This window comes from Cinclus cinclus, chromosome 21 (genome assembly GCF_963662255.1).
Source record: "Cinclus cinclus chromosome 21, bCinCin1.1, whole genome shotgun sequence".
Lineage (NCBI taxonomy): Eukaryota > Metazoa > Chordata > Aves > Passeriformes > Cinclidae > Cinclus > Cinclus cinclus.
This window is the reverse complement of record NC_085066.1, coordinates 6264176-6291060: the sequence shown is the minus strand read 5'-3', so window position 1 is coordinate 6291060 and position 26885 is coordinate 6264176. Positions and strand designations below refer to the sequence as shown.

The window sequence follows — 26885 nt, the reverse complement described above, 5'->3', positions numbered from 1 at the left end:
GCTTCCCGGCTCCGCATGCCCCACCTGTAAGTGACAGGGGCGAGTTTCTCTCCCCTATCTCTCCCCACCTCCCCGTCTCTTTTTTTCCCCCCTCCTTCCCTCCCCCCTTTCAAAAACCAATTTTTTTTAAACTTTCTCCATCTTTCTGTGTCTTCAGTTCGAGCAAAACTCTCTTCCTCCATTCCTTGTGGAGAGGCTCAGCAGCTGGGATTTGCCATCACCAGCCTAAAAATGGTGACCAAACTTTTTCCTTTCCCTCTCTTCTTCCTCCTCCTCTCCCCACTGAAGAAATAAAAAAAAAGAAAAAAAAAGAAAATCAAGCCGTGTTTTAATTTAGGTTATGGATGTTTCTGTATTTCTTTTTGTCTTCCTTTCTCTTCCTCCTCCCTTCCTCCCCTTTCTTTCCTTCCACTTCATTGGCTGGGATGATCTTTCCCTGTTGCTTCTGATGTTTCTTTCTATTTCTCAGTGTGTGCCTGCCTACCTGGACTAGGGGGAACATAAGGTAATTTTGGAGGGCTTGAGGAAGTGGCTTACCTGTTCTGAAAACTTTTTTGCTTTTTTTTTTTTTTTTGAGATTTCTTTTTAAGAGTTGTGAAAATCAGTAATTGAAGAGAGTTTGGTAGCAGCTAGGCAGGTTGAAATTTAAGTGTTATGTGCTGAATGCCTTGGGAATTTGATCTGCTTTATACCAAAGAAGAGCACAGAGAAAAGTATTTATTTATTGGGAGAAAGGCGGGGAGTGGGGGGGGGGGGAAGGAAAGAGGGTTAAGGGAGGGGGAGGGAAGTGGTTTTGGAGACAAGAAGTGAAGCTGCCTGTTTTCCAGTAAGTAATGGAGAAATTCCAGGAGCCAGGGCTAAATATACTTGGCGATCAATACAGAAATGGCTCATTGTGAATAATTTAGCTGCCTGGTGCAGTGAGAGTTTTGAAACTAAAGGCAAAAAAGAGGCCATGGAGGGAGAGAGGAAATAAAATTTTCCTCTGGTCATGTCAGATTCTTAACTTTTCCACTTAAAAGAACATAGTTATAATTATTGATCTCGCCTTTTTTTTTTTCCCCCACAATATATATCAAATGATAGCTAGGGGGTGTCATTCTATACAGTTACTTGGGTTTCGGGAAAGTAATAGCTTGTTCTGTGTCAGCAAAGTGCTTCCAGAAACTTTAAGATTGCTTCACACCACAAAATGCGTGATCTGGGAGTATGAAATGTGATGTTTGGCCCTGTGCTGTGGCAAATAAATAAGGTTAGAGTGAACAGGTGTGTGTACAGGTGTGTGTGCACACAGAGGTGTGAGACCAAGCTGGAACAACTCTGTCCAAGGGGAATGGACAAGGCAGAATTTATTTTGTTTAGACCAGGAGGCAGTCTCTTGTAGTGCATGTGAAAAGAGCAATTGTTAGTACTATCCATATCCTCGAAGTCTGTTCTGGCTGCAGATAGAGCAGATAATTGATGAAGCATTACCATCCTAGCTTGAACAAACAAGTGGAAAGTCAGGGAAAAACCCTCAGATCAAGCAAAAATGTGAGTGGGGCACAGAGAGAGAGAGTTATGGTCAGACCAGGATGATCCAGGTGCCACCTGGCCAGGAGGCAGCTGCATGTCTACTCACATATTTTATGGGAAGAGTTTGGTGATTTGCAAACGAGCACATGCAGTGCACTTGTGTGTTTCTCTAGGCAGTGGTTGCAACAGCAATAAAATGGGCAACTACTTAGGGCTTTAAGTAAGTTTAATCATTTAATGGTTGATACTGACAGGCGTCTCTGAGGGTGTACTTTTCTGCCTTGCAGCACTGCACTTTGACTATGGAAGCAGAGGCTGTTGATGGATATATTACATGTAAGTACTCATTTTGCTTGATTATTCTGAATTACTTTTCTTTTCCTACTCTCCTTTGTATAATGCAGACACCTGAAAGTTTAGCTTCCCGTGTACAGCATCTGTGTTGACATTGAATTAGTAGCATTTAAATATAAACTCTCTGCGTGACTGAGAAGTGCATGGGGATGGGTGCATGGGTGAGTATCTCTAGGTTTAAACATTTTTCTGAGGGTGAATGAACTTTGCAAATGAGAGAGAGCTCATCTCCAGAAATTCAAACTGCAGCCAGAAAGTTTTTATGCTTTTCTCTATGTATTGCTCTTGCTTTCTGTGTGTGGGGTGGTGTAAGTGCTTTGTTTGACTGTCAATTAACCCAGAGCTTTGGGGGGAAGGTCTGTTTGGTGAATTACTATTCCAGTCTTCCCCTGCCCAGCCTGGATTCTCCCAGTCTGCTGATGGAAAAGTAATCCTAACTTACTTAAAACCAAGCAGCTGGGACAAGGTTTGCCACAGGAGTGTGTGTAAAATACTGGTGACAGAAACTTTGTGAGGGCTCTGAAAATCAGCCAAATGTTTGCTTGGGGCCACTGAGAGTTGAGATTTCAAAGGCTCTGGAAGACCCTGCCAGTAGAGGAGAGAAGGGCAGGGACAAAGGGAGTGAGTGGGTTGAGGTTCTTGGTCTTTGTGTGTCTGTGCTGAAGAAGGGGATAAAAACTTACAGGGACCTGTGTTGTGCTGGCAGGTGACAATGACTATTCGCCTGAAAGGGAGCACTGCGGCATGGCCATCGACCTCACCTCCAGCACTCCCAACGGGCAGCACACCTCCCCCTGTCACATGGCAGGCAGTAAGTCTCCTCTTAAGCCTGTTTCTCTCTCCAGCTGAGGGCTGGGTTGGTCTGGTCCTCCTGGTCCTTGGTTTGCTTACCAGGTCTCAGCCACTGCTGTTGGCATTGCTCACAACAGAGGAGGACAGGGGAGATTTTCTTGGTTTTGGTTCTTGTTTGTGCTGGTGTCTGATCTAAACATGAACGGGATTACTAGTCTGAACTATCCCAAGGTGGCATTTGAGAGCTGGTCCTTACCTGCTCCAGGTAGGAAAACAGTAGGCTTGACATGTGCTTGTTTTGTTTCCTCAGGTTCTGAAATCCAAATAGAAATTGTTGTTATTATTACTATTACTTACTTTGTTTCCCAGAACAGCTTGAAGTAGCTTTATTTGAAAGCAAACAAATTTTATTTATAAAACTATAGTTGATGATAACAAACTGAAAGAAGTTTGGTTTAGAATGTTGGGTAGAAACTGAGAGTTTTGTGAATCTGCACAGTGAGTGTATTATCAAGAGCTGATAATATTTGTAGAATTATTCTCCTGTTATGTATGGGAGGTGGATAAATGTAGTTCACACAATTTCATAAAAGCAACAATCTTCCTTTTCTGTCTGTGTGAGTGCCCTACCTCGTTTAAGTGTTGGTTACAGTGTTGCATCAAGATATTTACCTTAATGTAACCTCTGCACTTCAGAAAAATGCAATGTGCTTTGCTTCCAATCTCCTTACAGAGTATTCCTCTCTATGTGATACTAATTTTATTTCTGGTTTGTGTGTACTACAGATACATATTTATCTGTTTAAACTGAGGGTTAGTGTAGTGCCCTACGAAAATTAATGAAAGAAAGGGAGAGCTTCTAGGTTTGCTTGCTTAAAAATGCACAGTTTATCACCCTCAGAGTCTTTCTGAGAAAAAGGATGTTACTTTCGTTTAAGAATTCTTCCTCTTGCAAATTACGGGTAAAGCACAGTTTTATGAGCCTTTAAACTGAGGGTTATTATGAAGATCTCTCAATTATATACATGTTGCTGGAGAATATGATTTCTAATACCATGGACTGAACTTTATATGACAACCACCCATAACTCAGCATCTTTAGACAATTCCGATTTCGCTGCACTGGGATTCTGATATACTTTATTATGTTGTAAAAGTTTTACTACTCACTTTCTTCATTTTCTTTGTTTCCTTTTTTATTAATGGGAAGGCTTCATTGGAATGGAAAAAAGTATGTGTGTTTTAAATCTTCTTTATAATCTAGACTGAAACCCAAAGTCAAATTAGGAATAAAAAGATCTAGAATGAAGTCATGCAAAAGGCTTTAACGCACTCAGTATTTTCATGTTCATTGTGTTAACATTTTCAATGGTTTTTAAGCTTCATGAGTTCTTTGCAAAATATATGTATCTGCAGCCTTGGTGAATATCTAATTTTTTTTAGAGGTGTTTTTTGGTCTCTCACATGTGTCTCAAATGCTTTCATCACTGCTGCTCTGTGTTAAAAATTTGCTGCTATTGAAAAATAAAGGGCTCTGCCTAGGTTTCCCAAGTGAAACAAAACTCAAGCTTCTTGAATGTATTGGAATTTATTTACTCTTTGCAAGCTTAGTGTTGTTTTGCAGAGAGGTGGCTTGTGCTGCCTTAAACATGGAAGATATTGATCAGAGGTTGTTGGCTTTTGTGGCAGCTGTTACATTGGTTCATTTAAGGTTTTTGGCCAAATCTTGAATCTGGCATGTGTAGGCTAACTCACCAGGCAGGGCTTTAGAGCTTTGCACCTGTTTTGTGGGGCACAGGAAATCCTTTTAAAGGTTTGGTTACCCAGGGGCCTGCACCTCTTTTTTAAAAGTTTTTTTTGTTTGTTTGTTTGTTTTTGTTTTAATTTAAAAGGAAAGAGGTCGAACAGCTGCTTGAAATATTTTGTATGAATTTAGTAGCTCCCTTTGGATTGACCCATCATCCCTTTTTTTAAGTAGAGGCACCGGCTGTGTTCTATTTCAGATTGGTTTGGTTTCCAGTGGGTTGCTGGAGATCAAGTGATGTTGGCTGCTATTACAGCAAAGCCCAGTCATCCTGGCTGGGTAGGATTTGGGAATGGAGGAGGTGATACAGGGAGCAGACCCCAAATATTTGGCTCCCGGACTGGTCTCCAGTCGTTGCCAGAAGCGCACGGCCCTCTTTGGCTGCGTGCTCTGGATGTGCACCTGCAAGGTAGAGATTGAAGTTTTGACCTTTGTTCTTCTTGTGTTCCACTGTAATGTTTTGAACCACAGCTCTTAATTTAGTTGGAATTTGTGTCTGGCTCAGAAGGAGAAACACCAAAAGAAGGAAATTTCTTGGATCTGTGCTGGAATGACTGAGTAGTGCTCTCCCAGCAACAGCAAAATTATGTGCTGGATAAAGAGTCTTCTATGTTCATTAGCCCCTGGCAATCTGTGTTAGTAGTTCTGTCTGGATTACTGATGTTTTCAGGTTCTATTCCAAAAGGGTTTGTGTCGAATATTTTAGCTACTGCATCCTTTAACCTATTATCATTTTCAAGTATCTAAATGGTATCTGTAGGTTATAGATGGGGATGACACTCAATTTTCCTTGTGAATGAGATGATCATGAAAGATGAATCACACTAAATCACCTGTCATAGCTAACCGATGATCTTACATATACCTGCCTTTAGCAGAACACTGCATGTGTGTTGGCAGATGCTCTGTTCTAAAATACTTCACTGTAGTTTTATGTAAGCAAAGATTTAAAATGCATGTAAATAGTCAAACCAAAGAGGTTGATAGATCATCTCACTTTTCTTTACAGCAAGAGATGAATTAGTGTTACACCTGCTGAGTACAGATGATATATTTACATAGCCCCAAATCTAGAAGCCCAGATTTTCGTTTGATCTTCCATAGGAAAACTCTTACAAAGGCTGACACCCAGAGCTGGGTGTCACAGGCTTGCTCAATTAACTTTGTGTTGGCACTAGAGAGTTCCCTGCATGGCCCTAAGCCCTGCCACAGACCCCACCGAGTTCAAGGGAGTCTGTCTTGTTCCCGTCTGTGAATGTTGAACTGGGCTATAAGTGATCAGAAGCCTCCGAATAGGAACTGGCATGCTAATTAAAGGCTAATGGGGAATCCTTATAAAAGAGGCTTTAAAAAGAAATAATTCCCAGTCACCTCCCCATAATACCACACGGAGTTCTTACTACAGTTATTAGAGATTTTTTTTTTTTCCCGTAGGTTGAAATGGACTTGGAGGAATGTCTGCTTTAGAAACTGCAGGGGCACAGTTGTTCAATTAGTTGATTCAATCAGTGCTTTGTATAGGATGAAGGACACTTTTCTAAGATCATTGGCCTGGTATCATAGTGAAAATAGTAGCAGCAGCTATTAGCATCTGACAGTCAGCAACAAAGACAATTTCCCCTTAAATTAGAGACTTGACAGTGGGTGTCCCAGTTAACTTTCTTATCTTTGCTTTCATAGACAAAAGGAGCCCTTAAACGAAACAGAGTCAGAGCAATCATAAATATCAAACCAAACATCTGATGTTTGAAACAGATTAAAATTGTGGTATGCTTTTAAGAGGTGTTTATAGTAGCTTGAAGTGTTAGTAAGTTATGAGAATTAATTCATTAAGAGAATAAGCCATGTCGGCTGACTCTGCTGCTGAAAATAATGAGGTGATTGCATTTTCTCCGTGGTGGGGAACGGTCGTGCTGTCTGACAAGATCACTAATTGGGACAGCAGCACTAAGTGGGAGTGATTTCAGCAGTGGTGTTTAAAGAGAACTTGGGCAAGGTTTTATTATAATGTAGCCAATACTGTATTCCAAGTGATCAGGTGGACTATCAGTTGCACTTTTTTTTTGTGACATCGAAGCCCCAAATCTTTCCTGATTACTTTCAGTTTTCAAGCCTGAATTGTCATACAACTGCTGTTTTGTCACAGTTGTGTTGTCCTGAGCAGAATTACATGTACCACAGCTGTATTGGCACATCTATAAGGATAAAAAAACCCAGTAGTTTTGGAGCCTGACTGTTGGAATGAAACCACATAAAGTTCAAAGTTGCTCCATGCCTCAGCTCTGTGGCAAACAGGCCTTGTCACCACCAGAATTTACTCCTAGGCATTTGAGGCTGAACCTTGCTCTGGGATTCTTTCCTGGCTCTGTACATGTTGTGGGCTTTTTAGTAGGATGAGGTGATGGAGGCTTTCCTTTAGGGAGGGTGGTTAAAGCTGGCTGGACTGCAGAGGGGGACTGAATTAGTGCTTTGAGGCAGTCACTCCCCTGATGTGTTCACTGGGGCATGAGCAATTTTGGCAGCCAAACTGCTGTGCTCTGAATGAGGATTCTGGTCTTCCTTTCTTCCAAACATTTTGGAAGGTGCTAAAACTTGGACCTGATCACCTCGAGATGCTGAGGAATCTTCTTTCCTCAGCACCCTTCAAGGAATACGGTAGGCAACATTTATTGGTCTGGGTATCTCCTGCCTCAGTGCAGGGAGGTGGACTTTAGGCAGTCACTTGAGATGTCCTCCAGTCCTTTGTGTCTGACTTTGCAGTCTCGACACTTTGATTTTTAGAGCTCAGCTATGGAATTGCATGGTGATGCTTAATACAGATGTACCTGTGGTTTGGCAGGTTGAAGGACAGTGAAGATGGACTTTGCCAAGATGAGCTCAGACGTGAGGAATGAGCTCAATAAAGTGTGGTAGGGAACTGTGAGAAGTGAGCTCCTTTGACACTTACAAGAGCACGGTCTTTGCTTCAGTCTTTTATCCTTGCACTTCCTGAGAATTGCCAGGGCAGTAGTAGTTATCAATGTTTTAGCCAATGCATTTAGCTTTCTTGGAGTTTGGGAAGAAAAAATATTAAATGGAAAGGTGATCATGAAGATTTTAACAGAAATAGAGGGTTTTTTTCACACCTAAGAAACCAAAGCTCTGCAAAGTATTGTTGCACTGTGTTTCTTGAGGAAAAAATGCAACTCAAGCAGAGGAAAGGGTTAACTGGCAATTAAGCATTTTCTGGAATGTACCTTGAATTGTTGTTGCTTTTTCCACATCAGCTCAGATTTTTCACACTGGTGTGGTTAAAATCATGAAATAGTTCCTCTGATACAAACTCTGTAAGTAAACCAACTGAGAGTAGCCACTGAAATGAGTTGGTGTTTGAGTATCTGTAGCCCACACTGCAATGGAGAAGGGCTCCCCTGTGTATTTTTCCTATCTTCTGTCACAGTCCTGACATTCCCTATGGAACCACATACTCTGCAAAAACATTCCTCCCTCTCAGTGAGTGTTATAACGAGGGTGGAGTGAAATGATCAGTTAATCTCATTAAATAAGGTTTTTATTCATTCTGATGGAAGTCTCTTGAGAGGTCATCTGCCAGGGCTTTGTTGCAGCACACACCTTTCTTAGGAAGCTTCTGTTATTCTCTTGGACTGTCAAGTTCAGTTAACTTTCCCTGGTACACACCCTGTTACAACACTGCTCTTGCTAGCTTTGTAGTCAGCAAGTTTTCAGTGTTTGCTTCTGGAATTTCAGTTCCTTTTCAGACATGCCAATGAAAAACGCAATCCTTCTCTTCCATGAAATATGACACTTTGATAGCAGCTGAATGACAAGATCCCCATTGGAGAGTTTTCTGTGTTTCCCATTCTGAAATCTGGGGGAAGGTCCTACTCCTGTTGTAATCAGTGGGTATCTTCTCCCAGGAAATTGATTCAAAGGCTTGTTTCCAGTTCCTATGGGCCACAGGCTCTGTCTAGTCCTTCAGCTAAGTGGTAGGACTAAGTTTTACAGGTGTAAATGCAGCTACCTGTACTACCTCTGTGCGGTACTGAGGGTGAGCAGTGCTCATCCTTCCAGTGCCAAGAGGACACCTTGAAGGAGGGATGCTATTCTATCTGGGAGGAAAAGGCAGAGCCTTCTTTTCTGCTTTTTGCTTCAGTAGTCCCAGTGAATGAAAATCCTTGAAGAACCCACGTTGAAACAGGTCTAAAATTGACCTGTTCTAAAATTCTGTAGAAAATTGAAGGAAAGGCTGAGCCGCTGCTGTGTGTAGTATCAAGATCTGTTACCAGCCCAGGGGTGGAGCCTGTGCCACAGCGTGTTGTCCCTTCCCTAGGGTAGTGCATGCTTGTTTGGAGCCAGGCAGCTGACTGCTGCATCCCAATGGAAGGAAGCAGAGCTGGATTATCACTGAGATGCAATGAACATGACAGATATGACTCTGGGCTAGGTGACCAGAGCCCCAGTTTTTCTCCAAACTCTGGTCATTATAGGGGACTCCCTTCATGTTTCTGTGCTATTTTTTTCTTTTTTCTTTTTTCTTTCTTTTTTTTCTTGCCTTTTATTTTCTGAATCACAGAAGCCACAGATCACTTAGGATGGAGTCTTGTATGGTACATGTTAGCCTTTGTCAAAAGTAGGATTTTTTCACAATATCTTCTTTGCTTAGGGGTTATTTTGCATTTAATTTTTGCAGCCCCACAATGAGATGCATTCAGAAGTACCTTAATACCAGTGCAGCTTATTTCCTGTCCTGCACAGGAATAATTGTGGTGGTCCTAAAGTACCCTGTTGTGGTGTGATTACATTAGAGCAACCACAGAATTTTAACTCTTCCCACACCACTGAGTCTGTGTGTGGACGAGCCCCTATTCACGCTGCCCAGCAAAATGTGCCCTTGATCTGGAGCCAAGTCTACATTACTGGCTTCTGCTGGCACTGCTGTGTCAGCCTGTGGCTTTGCAGAGCTGTAATCCCTCACAGGCAGGGAGATGCTGGCAGAAGCTCCTGCTCTGAGCATAGCCCTGGCTGGCAGGGTCACCTGCAAGTGCTGTCACAGGTGTAACACTGGAAACTACCGTAAAACAGCAGACTCTGTTCCTGGAAAAGCATGGGGTTGATTGATCCCCCTCATTTCTGTGCTGATAGGTCATGTCACCTTCTGTGAATTAGTAGTTTTTGGGCTTTTTAACTGATTTTTACCTTCTCTCTGTCTCTTGTTTTTAAAAAATCTTTCCAGTTTGGGGATTTATTCCTGTAAGGCTGTGTGGCCAAGGCATAGCACTGCAAAGGTAGTGGGCTCTGTGTACTTTGTATGAACTCCTTTAACTCATGGTTTCTCTATGTTTGTCTTGTGCAGAGAGCAGGGCTCTTGGTCTTCCCTTTGGTGAAGCTGAGGTTGGTGGTCAGATCCCTGTGTCCTCTCAGATATGGGGGGGAGGTCAGTCCTAGGGCCAAACCATGCTTACACCCCTAGTGTGGACAGTGTGAATATCTGTGTCTGCCAGCTGGTAGTGAAAAAAAAAAGTCAAAGGCATTGAAGTGCATCATTCTCCTACACAGGTAGGAGCCCCTCTTCTTAGCAGACTGTGGGTTTTACACAAGGTGTGAGCCAAGGAATCTGATTCACTGCAGACCTGTCTGCTCTCCCCCCATGATTTCATGTTACTTGGAGAAGCTGCTCAGACTTCGTTTCCAGCCTTTTTTCTCTGCTGTGATATTGGTACCCACCACCCGTGGGGTTGCTCTGGGCACAGGTGTAGTCGCTGCAAGAGGGGAGAGAGAAGGGGAAGATCAGTGTGAGTATTCAAGTCCCTACCCTGTCTCTGGCTTGGAGAAGGCCTTTGGAGGACTCGGTGCTACTGTCCACTCTGAAACTTCATGCAGTGGGGATAGAAGACCCCGCCACACCTTGGTGCTGCTGTTGTCAGGCCCTTTGTCGTGGGGGTTGGACGTTTCAAATGTTTTTCAGAGAAGATAGGACATCCTGAAGTACAGAAAATCCATTCACCTTGTTGCCTGTCCCACCTCTCATCTGTTTTTTTTCTTACAACTCTTCTCGTGTGAGAAGGTGAGGCGGGGTGTGTTTCCTCTCCAGCTAATGGAAGATCTGGGCAGGGCTTACAGGAGAGATGCTCCGTTGGCAGTTAAACCGCAAATGCGACAAAGCTCGACGTTCCGATGGGGGCATTTTCTTGTTTATCCCCTCTGTTCCTCCACTTGAACAAAACAAGTATTACGCTAAAGATATCTGTGCTGTGACCTTCAGCATCAGGCTGGAGTTTTTTCTCAGCTTCTTTGTAATGATGTTTTCCTTGCATTTCCCCCCCCCCCCCCCGCCCCAGCCTCTAAAACCTCCCAATTCCATCAGAAGAAAGTGATGTTGTCCTGGTTTTTCTCAAGGGACATGTGTTCCCTCAGTCCATGAAAATTATGTTGGTGAGTGGCACAGAACGCTGGCTACAGAGCCTTGTGATATGCTCAAGTCCATGGTAATTTTTTTTCATAGCCTTTGATTTAGGAATGCCTGTGTGCAGTTCTATGAGAATTCACACCTAATCTTTCCTAGACATCAACTCAGCTTTTTGGACATTTTATGATTACCTTTGCAAGCAAGTTGCTTTTTTAGGCAATGATCTATCCATAAAACACAAACTGAGAGAGTTTTTGGTAACTCTATCTGTGCATCATTTAAACTTCAGCAGTATGAATTAAATACCCCCTTTAGTCCAAGGAGCAGCAAACAGGATGGTGTGAATTCCCTTCTTTTGAAAATTAAAGAAGTTGCTTCTTTCTTTATGCAAACAGCAAGGTTTTTTTTTTACCCAGAAGAGATACGAGGTTTATTCATTTGAGGAATAGTAGCTGTCATCTTAAAGTTGTGGATGGTTAAAAGTTTCCAGGAAAGAGTAGCAGTAGACTGAAGACCTTGTTCTGGTTAGCAGCCAGGTCTGTGAGAGAGAGAGACATGTCAGGCAAAAGAATAAAATGGTGTTTGGTTTTTAATCTTATTTCTTGAGAAATTGATATCCTGTAGGGTTTGTCTTGTTGAGATAACGGCCCCTGAAGGAGAATAAATCTTATTAATTAGTGGTTTTGCATACTGCTTTTAATTGTCTGCTCCTAGGTACAGTCTTTGTATTGCATGTTTGCTGTTGTGGTGAGGGGCCTCTCTCCTGCATCCCTGGAGAGTCTGCAGGGATCTGGCACCAGTGCAGTCGGCCCGAGTGCAGAAGTATTTCAGAATACACCATTGGACCTTAAATTTACTCAATGCCTTAATCCTCGTCACCTTTCAGATTTAGGCATGTCCTAAATGTAGTTGTAATAGTTTTACAGTTTAATCTCTCAAAATTGGGTCAACCTTACCAGTTGTTTTGACCTTGTTACCAGCACAGGTAGTTCCTGGGTGAGTCTAATACATCTCTGTGCAGCTGTGTGGAACAGTCTAGAGTATCAGCTGTAGCTGAAACACCCTGTTTTAAATTTCCTCCCTACCTTAAATACACAGGCCTCTCTCTCTGTCACTGTAGGGTATTACCCTTGGCATAATCTAGTCTTTAGAGAAGGTACTACAACAATATCTCCTTGTTATATCATACTTTTTCAGTTTTAAGAGCTTTACAAAAGACACCAGTTGAAGAGATACAAATGAGTGGACAAAATTTTAGGCTGAAGAGGTGGAGAAAAAGTAGGGAAATTAATCTTAGTAAGAATTCAGCTCCTGTAGGTGGGAGGCAGTCAGCTTCATAATTTGTGTATGTGACTGCAAATTGTCAGAGTATAGGTAGCTCTCAAGAGTTCAGAAGAATGATGTGCTAGTTATGTGTTTAAGGGTCAGGTAGTATATAACATTGGCAGACTGAGAGCTCTGTGAGTTTATTCTTGGCCTTCTTTTAAATTTATATTCTACGAATTGCACAATTAATTTTGCCAAAATCCCGTGTACATACATGTGAATCCTAGAGTGTTCTCATAGTCTAAATGCTATGACCTGTCAGCTGCCCCCAAATTAGCTAGTATCAAGTAGAGAAGCTTGGCAGCCAAAGAAAACTATAGGATAATGTGTCCAGCCCTGGTTTCTGACAAGCCTGTACATGTGCAGTGCAGTAATACAAATGGAAGGCACTTAGAGAGGGTTTCAGTCACATACAACAGAGAAGTACAGGCTTGAAAAATACTAGGAAAGTGCAATTACTATGAAACAAGGAAGCCAGAAAGAGGAGAAAGAGGTATGTGAATTGTGCCTCAGCTGAAGGAAAAACTATTAAGCACCGCCCTTTTCAAATGTCAAATGCATGGGAAAATGTTGTTGGAAGCCAGTCTCTGCTAAGTTTGCTGCTTGAAAAGCCTACTTTTTTGTGAGATGTTTGTGCAAAATCACCTCTCTGGTCTGCCTGTGAGACCAGACATGACTAAGGCTATCAGCATGCAACCTGGCTTCAGGTTGCTGTCCTACTGCTCTTAGTCTAAAATGCTGTGAAGAAGTGTTTGCTTTTTTTCTCACTTTTAAAGTGCTTCATTCATTTAATGTCATTAGCGCTATTGTTACTTAAATTTACCTTCTGACTGGTAACCATTAAATATTTATAGAGAAATCGATAGTAGTGAGATTTTTACTTGAGTAAATATATATCACGTATGTTCTCAAAAGCAAAGCAAACTGCAGTGCATTCCAGGAAATAATCTATAGTGCTGCTCTGTAATGTTCTTCATCTTCACGTCAGGCTGTTTTATGTGTGTCCCAGCTCACCCATTCCTGCCCCAGAACTCTGGCTGTTCTTATTAACAGCCTAGAACAACAGAGCCTTAGGTAAAGAGTAGAAGTGTTTTCACTTTAGAAATGTGAATGATAATTGCCATATAATTATCTAATGTTCCTTAATGACTGGATACAGGAAGATCCTTAGGCTTGATGTTGCATCTGGTAGACAGTGCCCCTACCAGAGAATGCTGCACTAGAAGAAGAGAATGGAACTGGCTGGAGGCAAACCCAGCCCTTACCAGCTTTTGGCAAGGGGAATGTAATCTTGAGAGAATGTGGTGATGTGAGAGTGGAAGATGATGGTTTAAAACCATTTAAAACCAATGCCTAATAAAAAGAAAAAATAGGACTGAGCTTAAAATGGCTTTGCAGCCAGGCTTAAGTTCATTGGAGGGGAATAGACAAAGGTGTGATACAGACAGCACAGCCGATATGCACAGGGCAGTTTATTCTCCATTTTGGGTCTCTGCAGCATTTTCTCGTGCAACTACAGATGGAATAAATCTTTGTAGACCATCGAAGAGATGACCTTAATCAATTGTTCTGGCCAGGTGTTCTGGAAGGGGGAAAGCTTCCTTATGAGTCAATGATGAAATTTCAATTTATAATTATGACTGTAGTTTATAATAATAATTCTAATTATATATATAAACAGTTTAACCTACTATAATGTAAAATGGTAACACTTGCTGAGCTTTGGCTGCTTTCAGATGGTGAAAATGTGCTGGTGGTTGTTGGCTGGGATTCAGAAACATTTGTCAAAATTTTGTGTACTATGTGAACAACAAAATTTTGTGTGGATTAAGCAATTATTAATTCTCTCCCATTATCCGTCAGATAAAACTACAACTAGCTCATTAACCAAAATTAATTGTAAATAAAGCCGATCTGTTGTTGAAGAAACTAGTTAGAATGGTAATTGGGTAATGATGATGCATTTAATTTCAAACTGCAGATTTAAAAGCTACTCCTTTTGGCAGTGATAGAGCAAGGTGTTCTGAAATGAAGCAGGGTGCTTGCCACTGCCATTGTCCTCTTAATTAATGCCACCAAGACTGCCTGTGTTTTGAATCTAATTAGTGTCCCCTGCAGAGCACTTGGAAATGTCCTGATTCTGTTCCCACTGAAAGGGGTGGTTAAAGTGTTTTGTGACCTCAGTGGGCAGGAGGCAGTGTGGAAGTGGTGGTGTAGGACACTGTGCACTGCTGCCTTTCCTCCTGCAGCAGCACATCCTCAGATCCGTGCTCTGGGAACAGTGGCTGTGCTTTGGGATTTGCTACAGACTTGCCATGGAGATAGATCTGGAGTTTCAGGCCAACAAAACTGAATTGTGACTCAACGTTTTAAAAATGATTGAGTGAGTAATTTTCCATGCAGTTTCATTACAGTATCTTTTGCCCCAAGGATTATTTACTGTAGAGTAACGTCCAGCATGTTTTCACTGCTGTTTGTAATGTTGAATTTTAATAAGAAAGGAGTTGTTTAAATAGGATAATGTTTTTATCTCAAATTGCCCAGTTCTAATGGTAAAATTAGCAACATGAGTAAAATCAGCAGTTGTACCTGCTAGCCTACATGCACAATTTCTTGATTATTTTTCAGGGTTTTCAGAATTCATTAAATGCTATATTATGAGATGAGCACAAGTATGTTTGATTTTAGCCAGCTACCATTTCAATCATTAACAAAGAAATGGGCACTGGGTACAGAATATATCATTCAGGAGGGCTGCCAAGTTGATCACAGGGATGGAGCACCTCTGCTATGAGGAAAGGCTGAGAGAATTTGGATTGTTCAGCCAGGAGAAGAAAAGGCTTTGGGATGACCTAACTGTGACAAGAAGGATGGAGAGAGACTAATTACAAGGGTCTGGAGTGACAGGACAAGGGGCAATGGCTTCCCAGTGCCAGAGAGCAGAGTTAGATTGAACTTTGGGAAGAAATTCCTGACTGTGAGGGTGCTGAGGCCCTGGCACAGGCAGTCAAGAGAAGCTGTAGCTGCTGCATTCCTGGCCCAAGGCCAGGCTGGATGGGACTTGGAGCAACCTGGGATAGTGGTAGTGTCCCTGCCCATGGCAGGGGGTGCAACTGGATGATCCTTAAGGTCCTTCCAACCCAGATCATTCCATGATTCTTCTTATCCCATCATTTGTAATCACTATAGTGATTTATTTTTTTTCCCCTTCTGACTTTGTTTAGAAGGAATTACAGGTCTAAAGCATCAACTTAATCTTTAATGTTCCTACTTACCAGACTTGAAGAGAATATAGAATAAATACATTTTACCTATTTTATTTTCAGCTTTTTCTTTGTGAGGTTTTTTTCTGTTGTGCTTCCTGGTCCATGGGGAGAAAAACCCTAAGAGCATGTTTTAGTTACATCACTAATATTAGAACTGAGTAATCGGGTGGCTTTGGCAGCAGACTCGTTTATAAATTGTTGGTGAGCAGATGGCTCACCAAGTTGGCATGCCAGCTCCAAACTTTCACAATCATGAGTCAAGTTTTGAATCTCAAGATTGCCTTACATACCATGAGGGTTTTTTATTTTTAATGTGTGTTTGTTTAATAAATGTAACTCTCGATGGGTCTTCTCGTTCCTGAGCTGTGTTTTGCACTGAAGCATGGCTTTTTAGCAGTCTCTGGCTTGGGAATGTCTTTTTTTTTTTCTTAATTTAGTGAAACTGGAGACTTTTTTAGTTACATATCTGAAAATCTTGCTGCTAAGAAAAACTAATAAATGTCAATGTAAAGGACATAAAAGTGAGTCTTGTCAATCCTGGCTAATGTCAAACAGTTGAAATGATTGTGATCATTCACAAATGAACTTATAACAACTTTTGGTTTGTATGCACAAATATTTTTTATTAATTTGCTGATATTTGTTGTCCTGGATGTGCAGTTGCATGGCAATTTGATCGTTTTCTGAGTTCAGGGCTTAAGTCATTAGGCAGCATGGTGTGCAAATGCTATGTTTTGAAATGCAAGAGTGAATATTTTCTGTAAGCAAAATGTAGCAATAAGGAAACTGGGCTGAGCAAGACTGCTCAGACATTCTCCCTGTGAACACAGTGAAGTTCCAAAAGGGTCAGATCTTGATCCACTTGAGAATTTGGACTAATATTACTGGAAGAATTTCTGCTTTTTTCTTTTTCTTTTTTCCTTTTCAAGCTATTCCTTTAAGTAAAATTAATATGCTATATGTGGGTTATAATGCATTGTGGGACCTGTTATGGAATGATAATTAGACCTTATTTCTAAATGATTCCACACAAAGTGTGCTGTTGTAAATGCTAAACAACTGTGTTTCATCCATAATCGTGTAATTGGTGTGTGCAGCTAATTAGTGTGTGTTCAGTTTAGGCCCAGATTTTTTGGAAATGTCTCCTGTTCTGGTCCTGATTTAGCAAAGCTCTTAAACAGATGATTAACTTCCATTGGCTTTAATAGGACTTAAGCACATTCTTAATCAGGGCCATTGTCAAATCATGTCTCTTGCTGACAATCAGAACAACCTGCTAGAGCTGTAGTAAAAATATCTGTAGGTCCTTCTTAAATTTAGATTAATCATTTCTTTAATTCGTGAAACATTTTGTTTGTCAGAATCTGAAACTCTGTGTAGTTATTTCTCTCTCTCTCTTTAAGCAAATGGTTATTGTCACAATCTAATTGTATGTGTAAAGTTTAAAGATTTTAACTAGCTTGGCAGGCTGTTTACATCAGATCTGTTCAATACACCTTTGAGATGGAGAAGAAGAAAATAGGCATCTGAGAGTGCCTCACTGGAATATAAATGTCAGTGCTGATAGATATCTATGATAGAAAATTTGTGTGGGAGTAATAATTTAGTAATAAAATAGGTCAAATTAATTTTTATGCTGAAGGGGATACCTTACAATAACCATTTTGTAATTTTATGTTTGACAGTTTGCTCTGCATTATGTGGATAGGTGGAGCTGAGATAATGTAATCCATTTCCAGTTGTAAACAAGATTGCTTTAAGAGCTGCAGTAGTAAGATGCATGTTGGCTGACTTTAAGCTGAAAGGTAATTGCCTCTGAATATTAATGTGCATGTGGGGATTTTGTTTTTAATTCTGGGATTTCATCTTTGCCCTATAGCAGCTCTGAAGAGGCCCTTGTTTTCCCAAACCCCACTTTGCTGCTAATTGAAGCTGATGGCAAGTGTTGAATTTTGGGTCCTTTGCTTCTATTTTATGTGGCCTGTGTTCCTGGGAGAATGCTGCTTTCTTTGACTATTATTATTTTTGTTAACCACCTTTTGAGTTGAGGATTTTTGGAGATGCTCTTGCTGTCCTACAGCCGCTATGAGTAGTTCTGGCATGGAGGAGGAAGGATGGAATTGTAGGTTATGGAAAAGGGGAGAAGTTGCTGCACTAATTAAATTGGAGCCTCTTAGAGAATGAGAGTTAAGGTGCTGATCCTTGTGCTCTGTCGCTGGCAAGCTTTCTCGTGAGTAATTTAAGACCTATCCAAAGCCCACTGCACTCTGTGGGAGATTCTCGAATTCCACACATTTGTGGAGCAGACCCCTATCACGAGGGCAAGTTGTAGGTAGTGACAAGCATAGTCTGGGGGAGCGTCAACTGGCTGCATTTGCTTTTGAAATTGTTTCAGGCATGGAAGGCTACAGCTGGATTAGAAGCAAGCTGTACCTGAGCTTGCCATTTAAATTCCAGTCCTTGGCTTGTACGATCTGTTCCGTTACCCATCGCTTACAGCCAGGCTCAGCACTGGGAACAGCGGGATTGGTGCTGAGCAGGGTGTAACTGCAGCTCTGCTCTGGAGCAAACTGCAGCTGAGCAGTGCTGCAGGAGCCTGGAAATCTGTTGTCTGCAGGGTTTTAACCTGCACATGTTTTAATGGCACCGGGTGTGTGGGCTGTCATTAGTTAGGACTGTTTAAAGGTGTTAGAACTGGTAGGTGCCCCAGATGCCCTTCTAGCTGAGATCACTATTCCTAAGGCAGGCATTCAAAGCAGAGTTCAGCATTCCTTGTTCTCTGTGGCAATGCCAGCATTTTTTTCTGAAAAAGAAAAAACCAATAACAAAAAGGAGTATTTTTAGCTTGGATCAATGTGCTGATCCAGTTTAGTACATGGTCTCACACAGTGAGAGGGTGGTGTCTGAGCTGGGATGGGAGCTCCTAGCTATTTTTCTGTTTCTGCAGAGGCAAAGGCACTCTAAGCTGTGCTGATACCTGGCACAGGTCATCTACTGTGTGGTCAACAAGGCAGGCAGTTGGCTTTTTTGCTGCCTCTGACCCAGTGCAAAGGGTGGTTACCTCTTGCAGACGGATGGGGCCAGCAGCTTAGAGGTGCTGGATTCACAACCAGACTTTTCACAGGTTGCCTTTAGCTCACAGCTCACATTTGGACTGTAACCTCATATAACACCTTTAGTTAAACAGCAGTGGTGGTATGAGTGGGAACCACTGAACGGAGACAGACTTGAATCTTCCACATTCCTGCACCTTGCGCTAACTCTGGGGTATCGAGTTTTTGGGTTCAGAATGATTTTTAAGTTTCCATAGTGCCTCATCTCCAGTGATTTGGTCTGACACTTCCTGAAGTTAAGGGGACTCTTGGTGGTATTTCAGTCATTTTTGCAATATGATTCTGCTTGTAGCAAAGCTGTTCTATGGATGCCTTTGCTAAAAAATTACTTAGCTACAGAAACATTTGACTGTAGGCTGGTAAGCAGAAAAAGAGAGGGTGTGTGGGTTTGTGAATGTATGTTGCCCATTAAGGAATCTCACTCAATGCTGTGTGCCTCATTACAATGAGAAAAATAACATAAAAGGATTCTAATAACTAATTAGCTTGTTCACTAATGGATCAGGCACTGTCTTAAGGGCAGTAGTTTAAAAGAGTCCGTTTTATGAAAGTTGACTGGAGGTATGTCCTGTGGCTATTACAAACTTTGTTTTATAATAGCATGTATTTTTCAATAGCTCCTTGCTATGCTGTAATGTGGTTGGAGTGGGAGAAATTAGAAAACTGACCATTTCCCGGCAGATAGCGATAAGTTTCTACTCAGTCAGAATGCTCTGTGCACTCTGATAGGTTTATAATTATTATCCTAAGATTGATGTTTTTTGGGGGGGAGTGTAAATTTGTGCAGCAGTAATCCATTAAGAAATCAATAATCATTCCATCCTGAAATGCAGTTTCTCTACAACATTATAAATACACACCAAAGATTTGAAACTCTGCCGGTTTCCCCTTTCCACCTGCCTCCTCCTGCTTCCCTGAACTCCAAGTTCAATGCCCTTTGTTGTGTTGGAGAAGCAGTTACATGGTGGGACTCTTCTGTTGGGAGATACAAGGCTGGTATTATTAACAGGATCCTGAGAGCCAGGAACTCTTTTTAGTGTGAACTTTGCTTTCCCACCAAAAGTACCCTTTTTATGTTGGGGAAATTCTCCCTCTCTTCTGCCAGGGTTTCATCCCTGCCAGATGGGGATGATGAAGATTCATGCCTTGCTCTTCTGTAGAGAACAGTGGAGAGGAAGTATTATAGAAGTGCAAAGTCGTTGTATGTGTACATTTCCTTTTCCTTGTACCTTGGTTCTTCATGTAACAGTTCAGAGGTTTGGCTATCAGAGACCAGCACATCCTGCAGGACTTCCCTTTTTCCTCTGAATTCTCCCTAGCAGGGCAAACACATTTTTGAATTGCAGCTATAAGTTTCCCCCTGATGCAGAGAGCTGGACACATACTTTATCTAAGAGTGAGGGTGATTATAACTGATAAATAGTAGCTAAGCGAGGAAGAGTGGGAGTATTATTTATGTTTCTTTGTGGAAGAAAAAATTGTATGGAGTGAGGTGCTGGGTCAGCCTGATTTTGGTCTTGCAAGGAAAATTGTGGATGGAGCAGGGAGATGCTGTAGCAAGAGCCACAAAACATGGAGTATGTCTAATATTACATTTCCATGTCTTTTATTATTCCTCTACTTTCTTTTTGTTGGAGCTGGTTGAAAATTAATTTGTAATTAAAAAAAAATCTTCTTTTTCCATTTCAGTTTAAATTACTATTATTTTTAGCCAGCTCTGCTGTTGGTTGAAAAACAGGGCATTTGTTAATGACAGAGTTGTTTTTTACACCCATGGTAGTTGTTTAGGCCTAATTTCCCTCTTCCTCATCTGGCCCAAAAAAAGCATGTTTGGCTTGGTATAGGTAACTCATATATGCCTTTTCCTCCTCTGAGAACATTGTCATCCAATTCATAGATGGTCACCAGCCTCTTCAGCTTTTAGAGGGAGAAAAAAGTCTTTATCATATCTTTGCGATTTGAGAACCTCAGATTATGTCCAGAGGTCTAACAAGTGTAAAGTGTGAGTTTTGGCTATGATTTGGCACATGTGTGCCTTGGCTTATTTGGGAATACCCACATGGGTAGGATCATACATGTGTTTTATGTTTGCAGACAGGGAGTGTGGGTGAGCTGGTGATGAACAAAACTGCACACTGAGACTGTGGGGGACACTTGCCTTTCACTGATTCTCACTGGAAAGTGCAAAATTGGATGCTAATAGGAAAAGGCCCAGATGCCAGCAAAAGAAAGATCTTCTCAGTTGTGTTCAGTAGGTTTTCACTCAGCACTGACTTCTTGTCTGGTGAATTTGAATTTTTTTCCTTAAGGCCATGAACTCTGTACTGGGTACTTTCAATAAGACTAGTTCTTAATTTACCTAAAACTGTCCTTCTTGCTCAGATGCTGGTAGCATATGAGTTTAGCAAGGGCTGACACTTTATGGGTTTTGACTCTTCTTAATTCGGTACCTTGTAACTGACTTAACTTCTTTGGTCTTCATACTTATTAATGGCTTTTATACATCACTAATGCTTATTTTTGAAAATATCTTTTTTTTTTTTTCTCCACTCAACTTGTGCTGCAGAAGCAACAGCTGATTGACAGCTGATTTTTCTGCAATGGTTTGCAGAATAGTTCATGCCAATGACATGTGGCTTTTCAGTGAAATAGGAAGACTTCTTCACATCTTTTTGTTTTACCCATTACCTTTTTTTTCCAGTGGTTTGCAGAACAGAGAGTGCTAAAAGCCCAGTATCAGCTCACAGGATGCCGAGTTTAACAGATAGGGCTTTATTAGATCTTGGTTGCATTTATCTTTACTTCACAAGTCTCTATTTAAAATTACCTGTAAGTGGTTATTTTCCAGTGCGGTTTTCAAAGACAAACCACTTTTTTTTTCTTATTGTTGTTGCTGCTGGCTTTTTTAACTGCTAGAAGCTCATTGCCATGTATGTAACTCTTGTGTGTCCACTGATAGCTTGAGTGGCAAGTTACAGAAATTGGTGTAAGTGGCTTTTGGGAAAGAAAATTCTTCAAAGAGAAATATTTAACAAACCGAACAATTAAGAGATACCATCTCAATCAATAAGTTAGAGTTAATTGGCTGTGTACAAAGCATTTTTAAACAACTTCCCTGAAGAGTCTGTATATTGAGCTTAGAGTGCCTAGTTTCTAGTGAGGCTATTTTCAAAGGCTGGATTCTTCTAAAAAGTACTCCTTTTCAATTTTTTTTTTTTAATTTCCAGACTGAAAGCCATCTTGAATATGGGTTTCACTGACTGAATTTAAGATTATTTAATAACAGCTTTTCATTTCTTCCTATGTGAATGTGTGCCCCCTAGGAGTATCCCATGTTCTAGTGACTGGAAACTGCTGGTCTGAAGAACAGTCAGCAGCTGCTCTCAGCCTGTGGGCAATAATAGCATTTCAGATGTGCTGTATTCAGGCGTCTGTGTCACCTCATTTTTCTATTTCTGTTAACTTTATCAAAGTCTCCCAAGTGCAGCACATTGACCACAAGCCACGTGTTGGGACCAACGGTCTTAAACCGATAGTTCAACTTCATGCTCGTAGAGGTGTCATAAACACTATTGGAATTAAAAGGAAAAAAGGACTTCAAACCCCCTTATTAGTACCCTCAAGTTGTGGATACATTTCCAAAAGGGTATTTTATGCCAAGCCTTCAAAACCCTCTTCAATGACAAACACACATCATTCTCTGAACCTTCAGAGACTGGAGGTGGAAGAAGAGCTTCCTCTCTCTTTTAGCAAGAGCCACCTGTCTCTTTGGAATGCCTCCCTTGGGATGTTGTAGGCGTGACTTTTTGAGATGGCAGAGATTGCCAGACCACGTCTGAGCAGATCAGGAATACGTCCAGTGGGACACTGGCAGGGTTGGTCCAATGGCTCAGTCAGTGGTACCCCACGAAATTCCTGTGTTCCAGCCATGAATTCATTTCACCAGGCCAGTGTTTCTTCCTTTATGGGTTGTGTAGAGCTGGTAAATGTCTTTAATGAAGCTCCCACCCTAATTTTTTTTTTTTTCCTTGACCAAATGTAACCTGTAAAAGTCAAGGTAAATGGCAAGAAATTACTAGCATAAAATCTGGAGAACTACATAGTTCAAAGCAAAATACTTTCTTAATGCTTTTCCTGGAAATTGTTCTTTTCTTTTCACCTACCAAAGGTCCTCACTGTGACTTGTGAGCAAAAGGACTGTGATTCTGGTTAATAGTTCTCAAATAATTTGAGCAATGCTGCATTCAGATGAAGAAATGTTAACAGGTCTTGTTCAGGCTGATTCTCCCTTGTGTGGTTGGGTAAAGGAGTGGGGAATAAATCATTGAGAAGGTATATCTTCCATTCAGCAGGAGCTGCACATGATGGGATTATTAGTATTTCTAAACTAAAGCCCCTGACAGATCCTTGGATGCTTAAAGCTGTTGTGATGCTTTACCAGATGGTTCAGAAACTCAGACTGGAATATCTCTTTGGCTGGTGCTGAACAATGACATTTCAAACCCACACGTTTGTTTGGATTTTAATTTTCAGGAGGATTAAAGCTTTTTGGGATATGGGCTGTCTCTTTCCATATATATGCTCAGCACCTTATGTAGTTTAGATGCTTTTGCAGTATCTTTATAATTCATCATATTACAGAGTATTTGGAATTGTTGCACATTTTTAGCCATGTGGTCCAGCAAAGTGCAGACAGGGATAAGTGCACAAGTTGTTGCCTTGTTTAATGCAATGAGCATGATGACTGCGACTGCTTTGTCTTGTATCTGGTAATTGTGTGAGCAGGTGATTATGCTGAAATGTGCCACTTTTGATTCTGTGTCCCTCTGTTCTTTTCACTTCTCCAATCTTGTCTTTGAAGCCTCAGTCCTGTCAATACTAATGCGTTTGCATAACTTGTATTCAGTGCAGTGTTGATGCTTATTCCTCTTAGAGGCGGAACTGTTCAGTCCTGACTCTACCAAATACATGGAATGAGACCCCGCTGCTCCTGGGGAGAAGATCAAAGGAAACTGGTTGTGTTTTATTCCCTTTCAGTCCCAATCTTGAAAACGGGATGCAGTGTCCCTCTGGCAAAATCTATAAAAATTCTAGGACCTTCCAAATTAGGCAGTCTTCTCTGTCTGCCAACATGTCTGTCCTGGTTAACACTATGATCTTTCTGCTACTTCTGACCTGTCTTAGAATGGGAAGGGGAGTATTACTATGAAATTCCCTTCTTAATTCCTTAGGGCAAAGATTGCTGTTTTGTTGTGTGCAGATAATATTGGGTAGAGGTAGGCTACTGTGTGAAAATGTGCACAGATCGTTTTGGGATATGGGGAAGGATTTTAGATAAGTGTTTGAGGAATGGAGAACTCTAATAGTGCTTGTTTAAACAACAGTGTTAATACACATTCTAGAGAGCAGTGACGCAGGATGCTTTGTTGACAAGTCTGGGAGGTTTGGCCTTTTTCTGTCCCTCTCTTACCCCTGACAACTCAATTAAGAGAATAGCATCGGTGGGAAAATAGTTGTGCTGAGAAGAAAAAGGACATTTGACATAATTATTTTTATGTGTTAGACTGGTACATTCTATCCCACTGTTCTCCATATGATTCATTCTATTTGTACATGATTGCTGCACAATATTAAATAATGTGCCCTTTTTTTCTGTTAAACAAGTATTCCCCTGGCTTATCTCAAAAAGCTGACACATGTTCATTCTTCACTCAGAGAGCTCTGCATCTGTCGACACTTCAGACATAATCAGTTTAGATTTCAGCAGCTGATTAGTGCTCACCTCTAACCAAACTCAGAAGCTGTTCCTCCAAATGGTAACAAATAATATCCTAGTTAGTCCTCTGCATAAGGATAGCAGGGGCCTTAGCTGAAAGCTGCTGCTCTCGGAAGCCTTCCTGTTCTAGTCCGCTGGCTTTACACACTGTTGGGTCAGCATTTATGCTGAGTTTTTCTTCCCCCGCCTTGAAGTGCCTTGCAGAGCAATTAATTATGCACCTGAAGATAGGCATTAGGCACGCAACAGTATTCCACACACAGTTATGAACGTTTCATTAGAGGCAGGTAATTTGTGTGCGATTATGAAAGCGGGAGCAGGAATGCCGGGCGGGACTCCAGGATTACCCTGGAGCGCTGGAGCCGGTGCGTGTCCCTGCCAAGCTGCTTGACCCGGCCGGCCGCTGCAGCCGAGCTCGGCTCCCGCTGCCTCCAATAGTGCCTCAAACGGGAGCCCACGGAGTGCACGGAGGAGGGCTCCCCTCTGCTCTGCTGACTAGCTGCTTGTCACAACACCAAGTTTTACCAGGAAGTTTTGTATGGGTTTATGCTTTTCTGAGTCTGATTAGCTAGTTAGCAAAACATGCCCATCCCTGTCCATTAAACTCCTTGTACTTCCTCTTAGCTAACACTTATTTTGCACAAGCCTGGGGATTTTTATTTTTATTTTTTAAATAAATCTGTATGTACAGAGGCGTAATTTAATAAGTACTGCTCACAGGGATGGTACAGTAGCCACTGGCATCTCTCAGAACAAAAGTCATGTGAGCAACTATAGCTGGATTAGTGTGACCTCAATGTGGAAAGAAAAGAGAGAGGATGAGGGGGAAATGCCTTAAGATACCTTCAGGAAGCTGTGCAACTAAAGTTGTCCGAAGTCAGGCTGAGCCAGCTGAACACCAGAGTACATAAATATCCGTTACTTTAAAAAGTAAGTTTTAAAATGTCAATTGGATTTTCAGGTTTGATTCAATGACTTTTTAAAACCCTGCTTGACTTTGAAATTGAGAGGGTCTATTTTAAAACATACATCAACAGTAACAGAAAAATCACTTAAATAACAGCAAAAGTGCTGCTTAAATATTTGCTGCTGAAATGTTAGAGTGTCTAGCTACTAAAATTGGGGATGTCACAAAATCAGCACCTAAAAGCAGAGCTTGTTGCTGGAAGTGCTTTATTACTGTAGCTGTTGCTTTTTCTGTTGGTACGGGGATATTTTCTTCAGTTTATTCAGAGTTCAGTCAAAGTGGGTAAGGCGGCTAGTAGGTGGAAAAGCAGAAAGATTTCTTCTCCTCTGCAAGCTGGTGAATAAAAACTGGTTTGAGAGGTGGAGGCCAGTTCCATTTTGCATTCAGGATAAGGTTGACATGAGTAATGAATTTAAAAATCATTTAGAAAATGAAGCTGTTAATTATCTTTAATGTTTTAACATGTAAAACAAATGTGTGAATAAATGAATGTTAAGCTTTTTAAATAAGTGCACAGTCTATCCCCTGAGGTAATAAAAAGTGCCTAATCTACTATAAAGCTCCCATTTATTTGCAAAATCACTGGTCTCTGTGGCTAATAGTTTTTGTTTAGACAACAGCTGAGAAGTCCAAATACAAGATTAGCTACAATATTTAAACTGAAGTTTCCTGGTTGCTTTATTAAACTTTAAAGGATTATTATATCATTTGATTATTAGTTGATTCACCATGTCTTCCTCTTTGATAAAATATATTTATCTTGGAAACAAGGACTAGAGTATACCTAATCTATCTGCATTTTGGTACTGTAGCTGGTATGCTTTCCTGACAAAGTTGTTAGCTTAACTAAGATAGAAATTGATACAGCTTTTTCAAAGTGCATGAGAAAATGTCTAAATTGAAGATTGTGGAAGGCCATAAAAGATGGGACTTAACAGGAGGTGGCAAGCTCATTCAGTCCCAAACCAGATTTATTTCAAATATTCATTAGGGATTGCCCTTAAAAATGGAGAGGTACTTATGTCTCTTCTCATTCACATCAAAGGACAATATCAACATGAAAAAATCAGAAAATTGCACAGGAAAAGTTGCCACATTTGGGCTGGAATGATGAAAATGAGATGAAATGTGGGAGTGCAGGGTGCAGGGTTGGAGGCTGGGTACTGTATTTCCACTGTAACCTGCATGCCGGGAAATGACAGAGGAAGAATAAGCTGGGTTTAGGTGATATGAGATGTCTCTCAGGCAGCAGCATGCTAAAGTTAGGAAAAAGGCACGTGCTGTGATGTGATGGTGCAGGTGAAGTGTTTCCAGTGGAGAAAGGAAATACTGATGCTGTTTCACCAGCCTGAGCAGCAGGGTGGCTTGGCCCACGCAGAGGTCTGCGCTTCAGCCACAAGACATCTGCTGTATCAGGAGTCCCTTTTCAGAGCAGTCTGGGAATCTCTCCTCTCTGTCAGGACATGAAGGTCTTGTCTATCATATCCAGTCCACCTGGTAAATTAAACCTTTTGAAAGGGCATGGGATCGGGCCCATTGAACAGTACAGGAAGGGGTAAATACCAG

At 41.3% G+C, this 26885-nt stretch overlaps 1 protein-coding gene across 1 annotated transcript in view; it reads left to right on the top strand.

Moving 5' to 3' along the window:
• The first annotated feature begins 208 nt into the window (after positions 1–208).
• Positions 209–26885, top strand: part of IKZF2 (IKAROS family zinc finger 2) — a 107481-nt gene continuing 80804 nt past the window's right edge. Inside the window, exons 1-3 of the mRNA XM_062506781.1 lie at positions 209–234; positions 1803–1851; positions 2576–2680. Of these exons, the coding sequence (XP_062362765.1) occupies positions 232–234; positions 1803–1851; positions 2576–2680 (157 nt within the window). The 5' untranslated portion in view covers positions 209–231. The remainder of the gene's footprint in view (positions 235–1802; positions 1852–2575; positions 2681–26885) is intronic.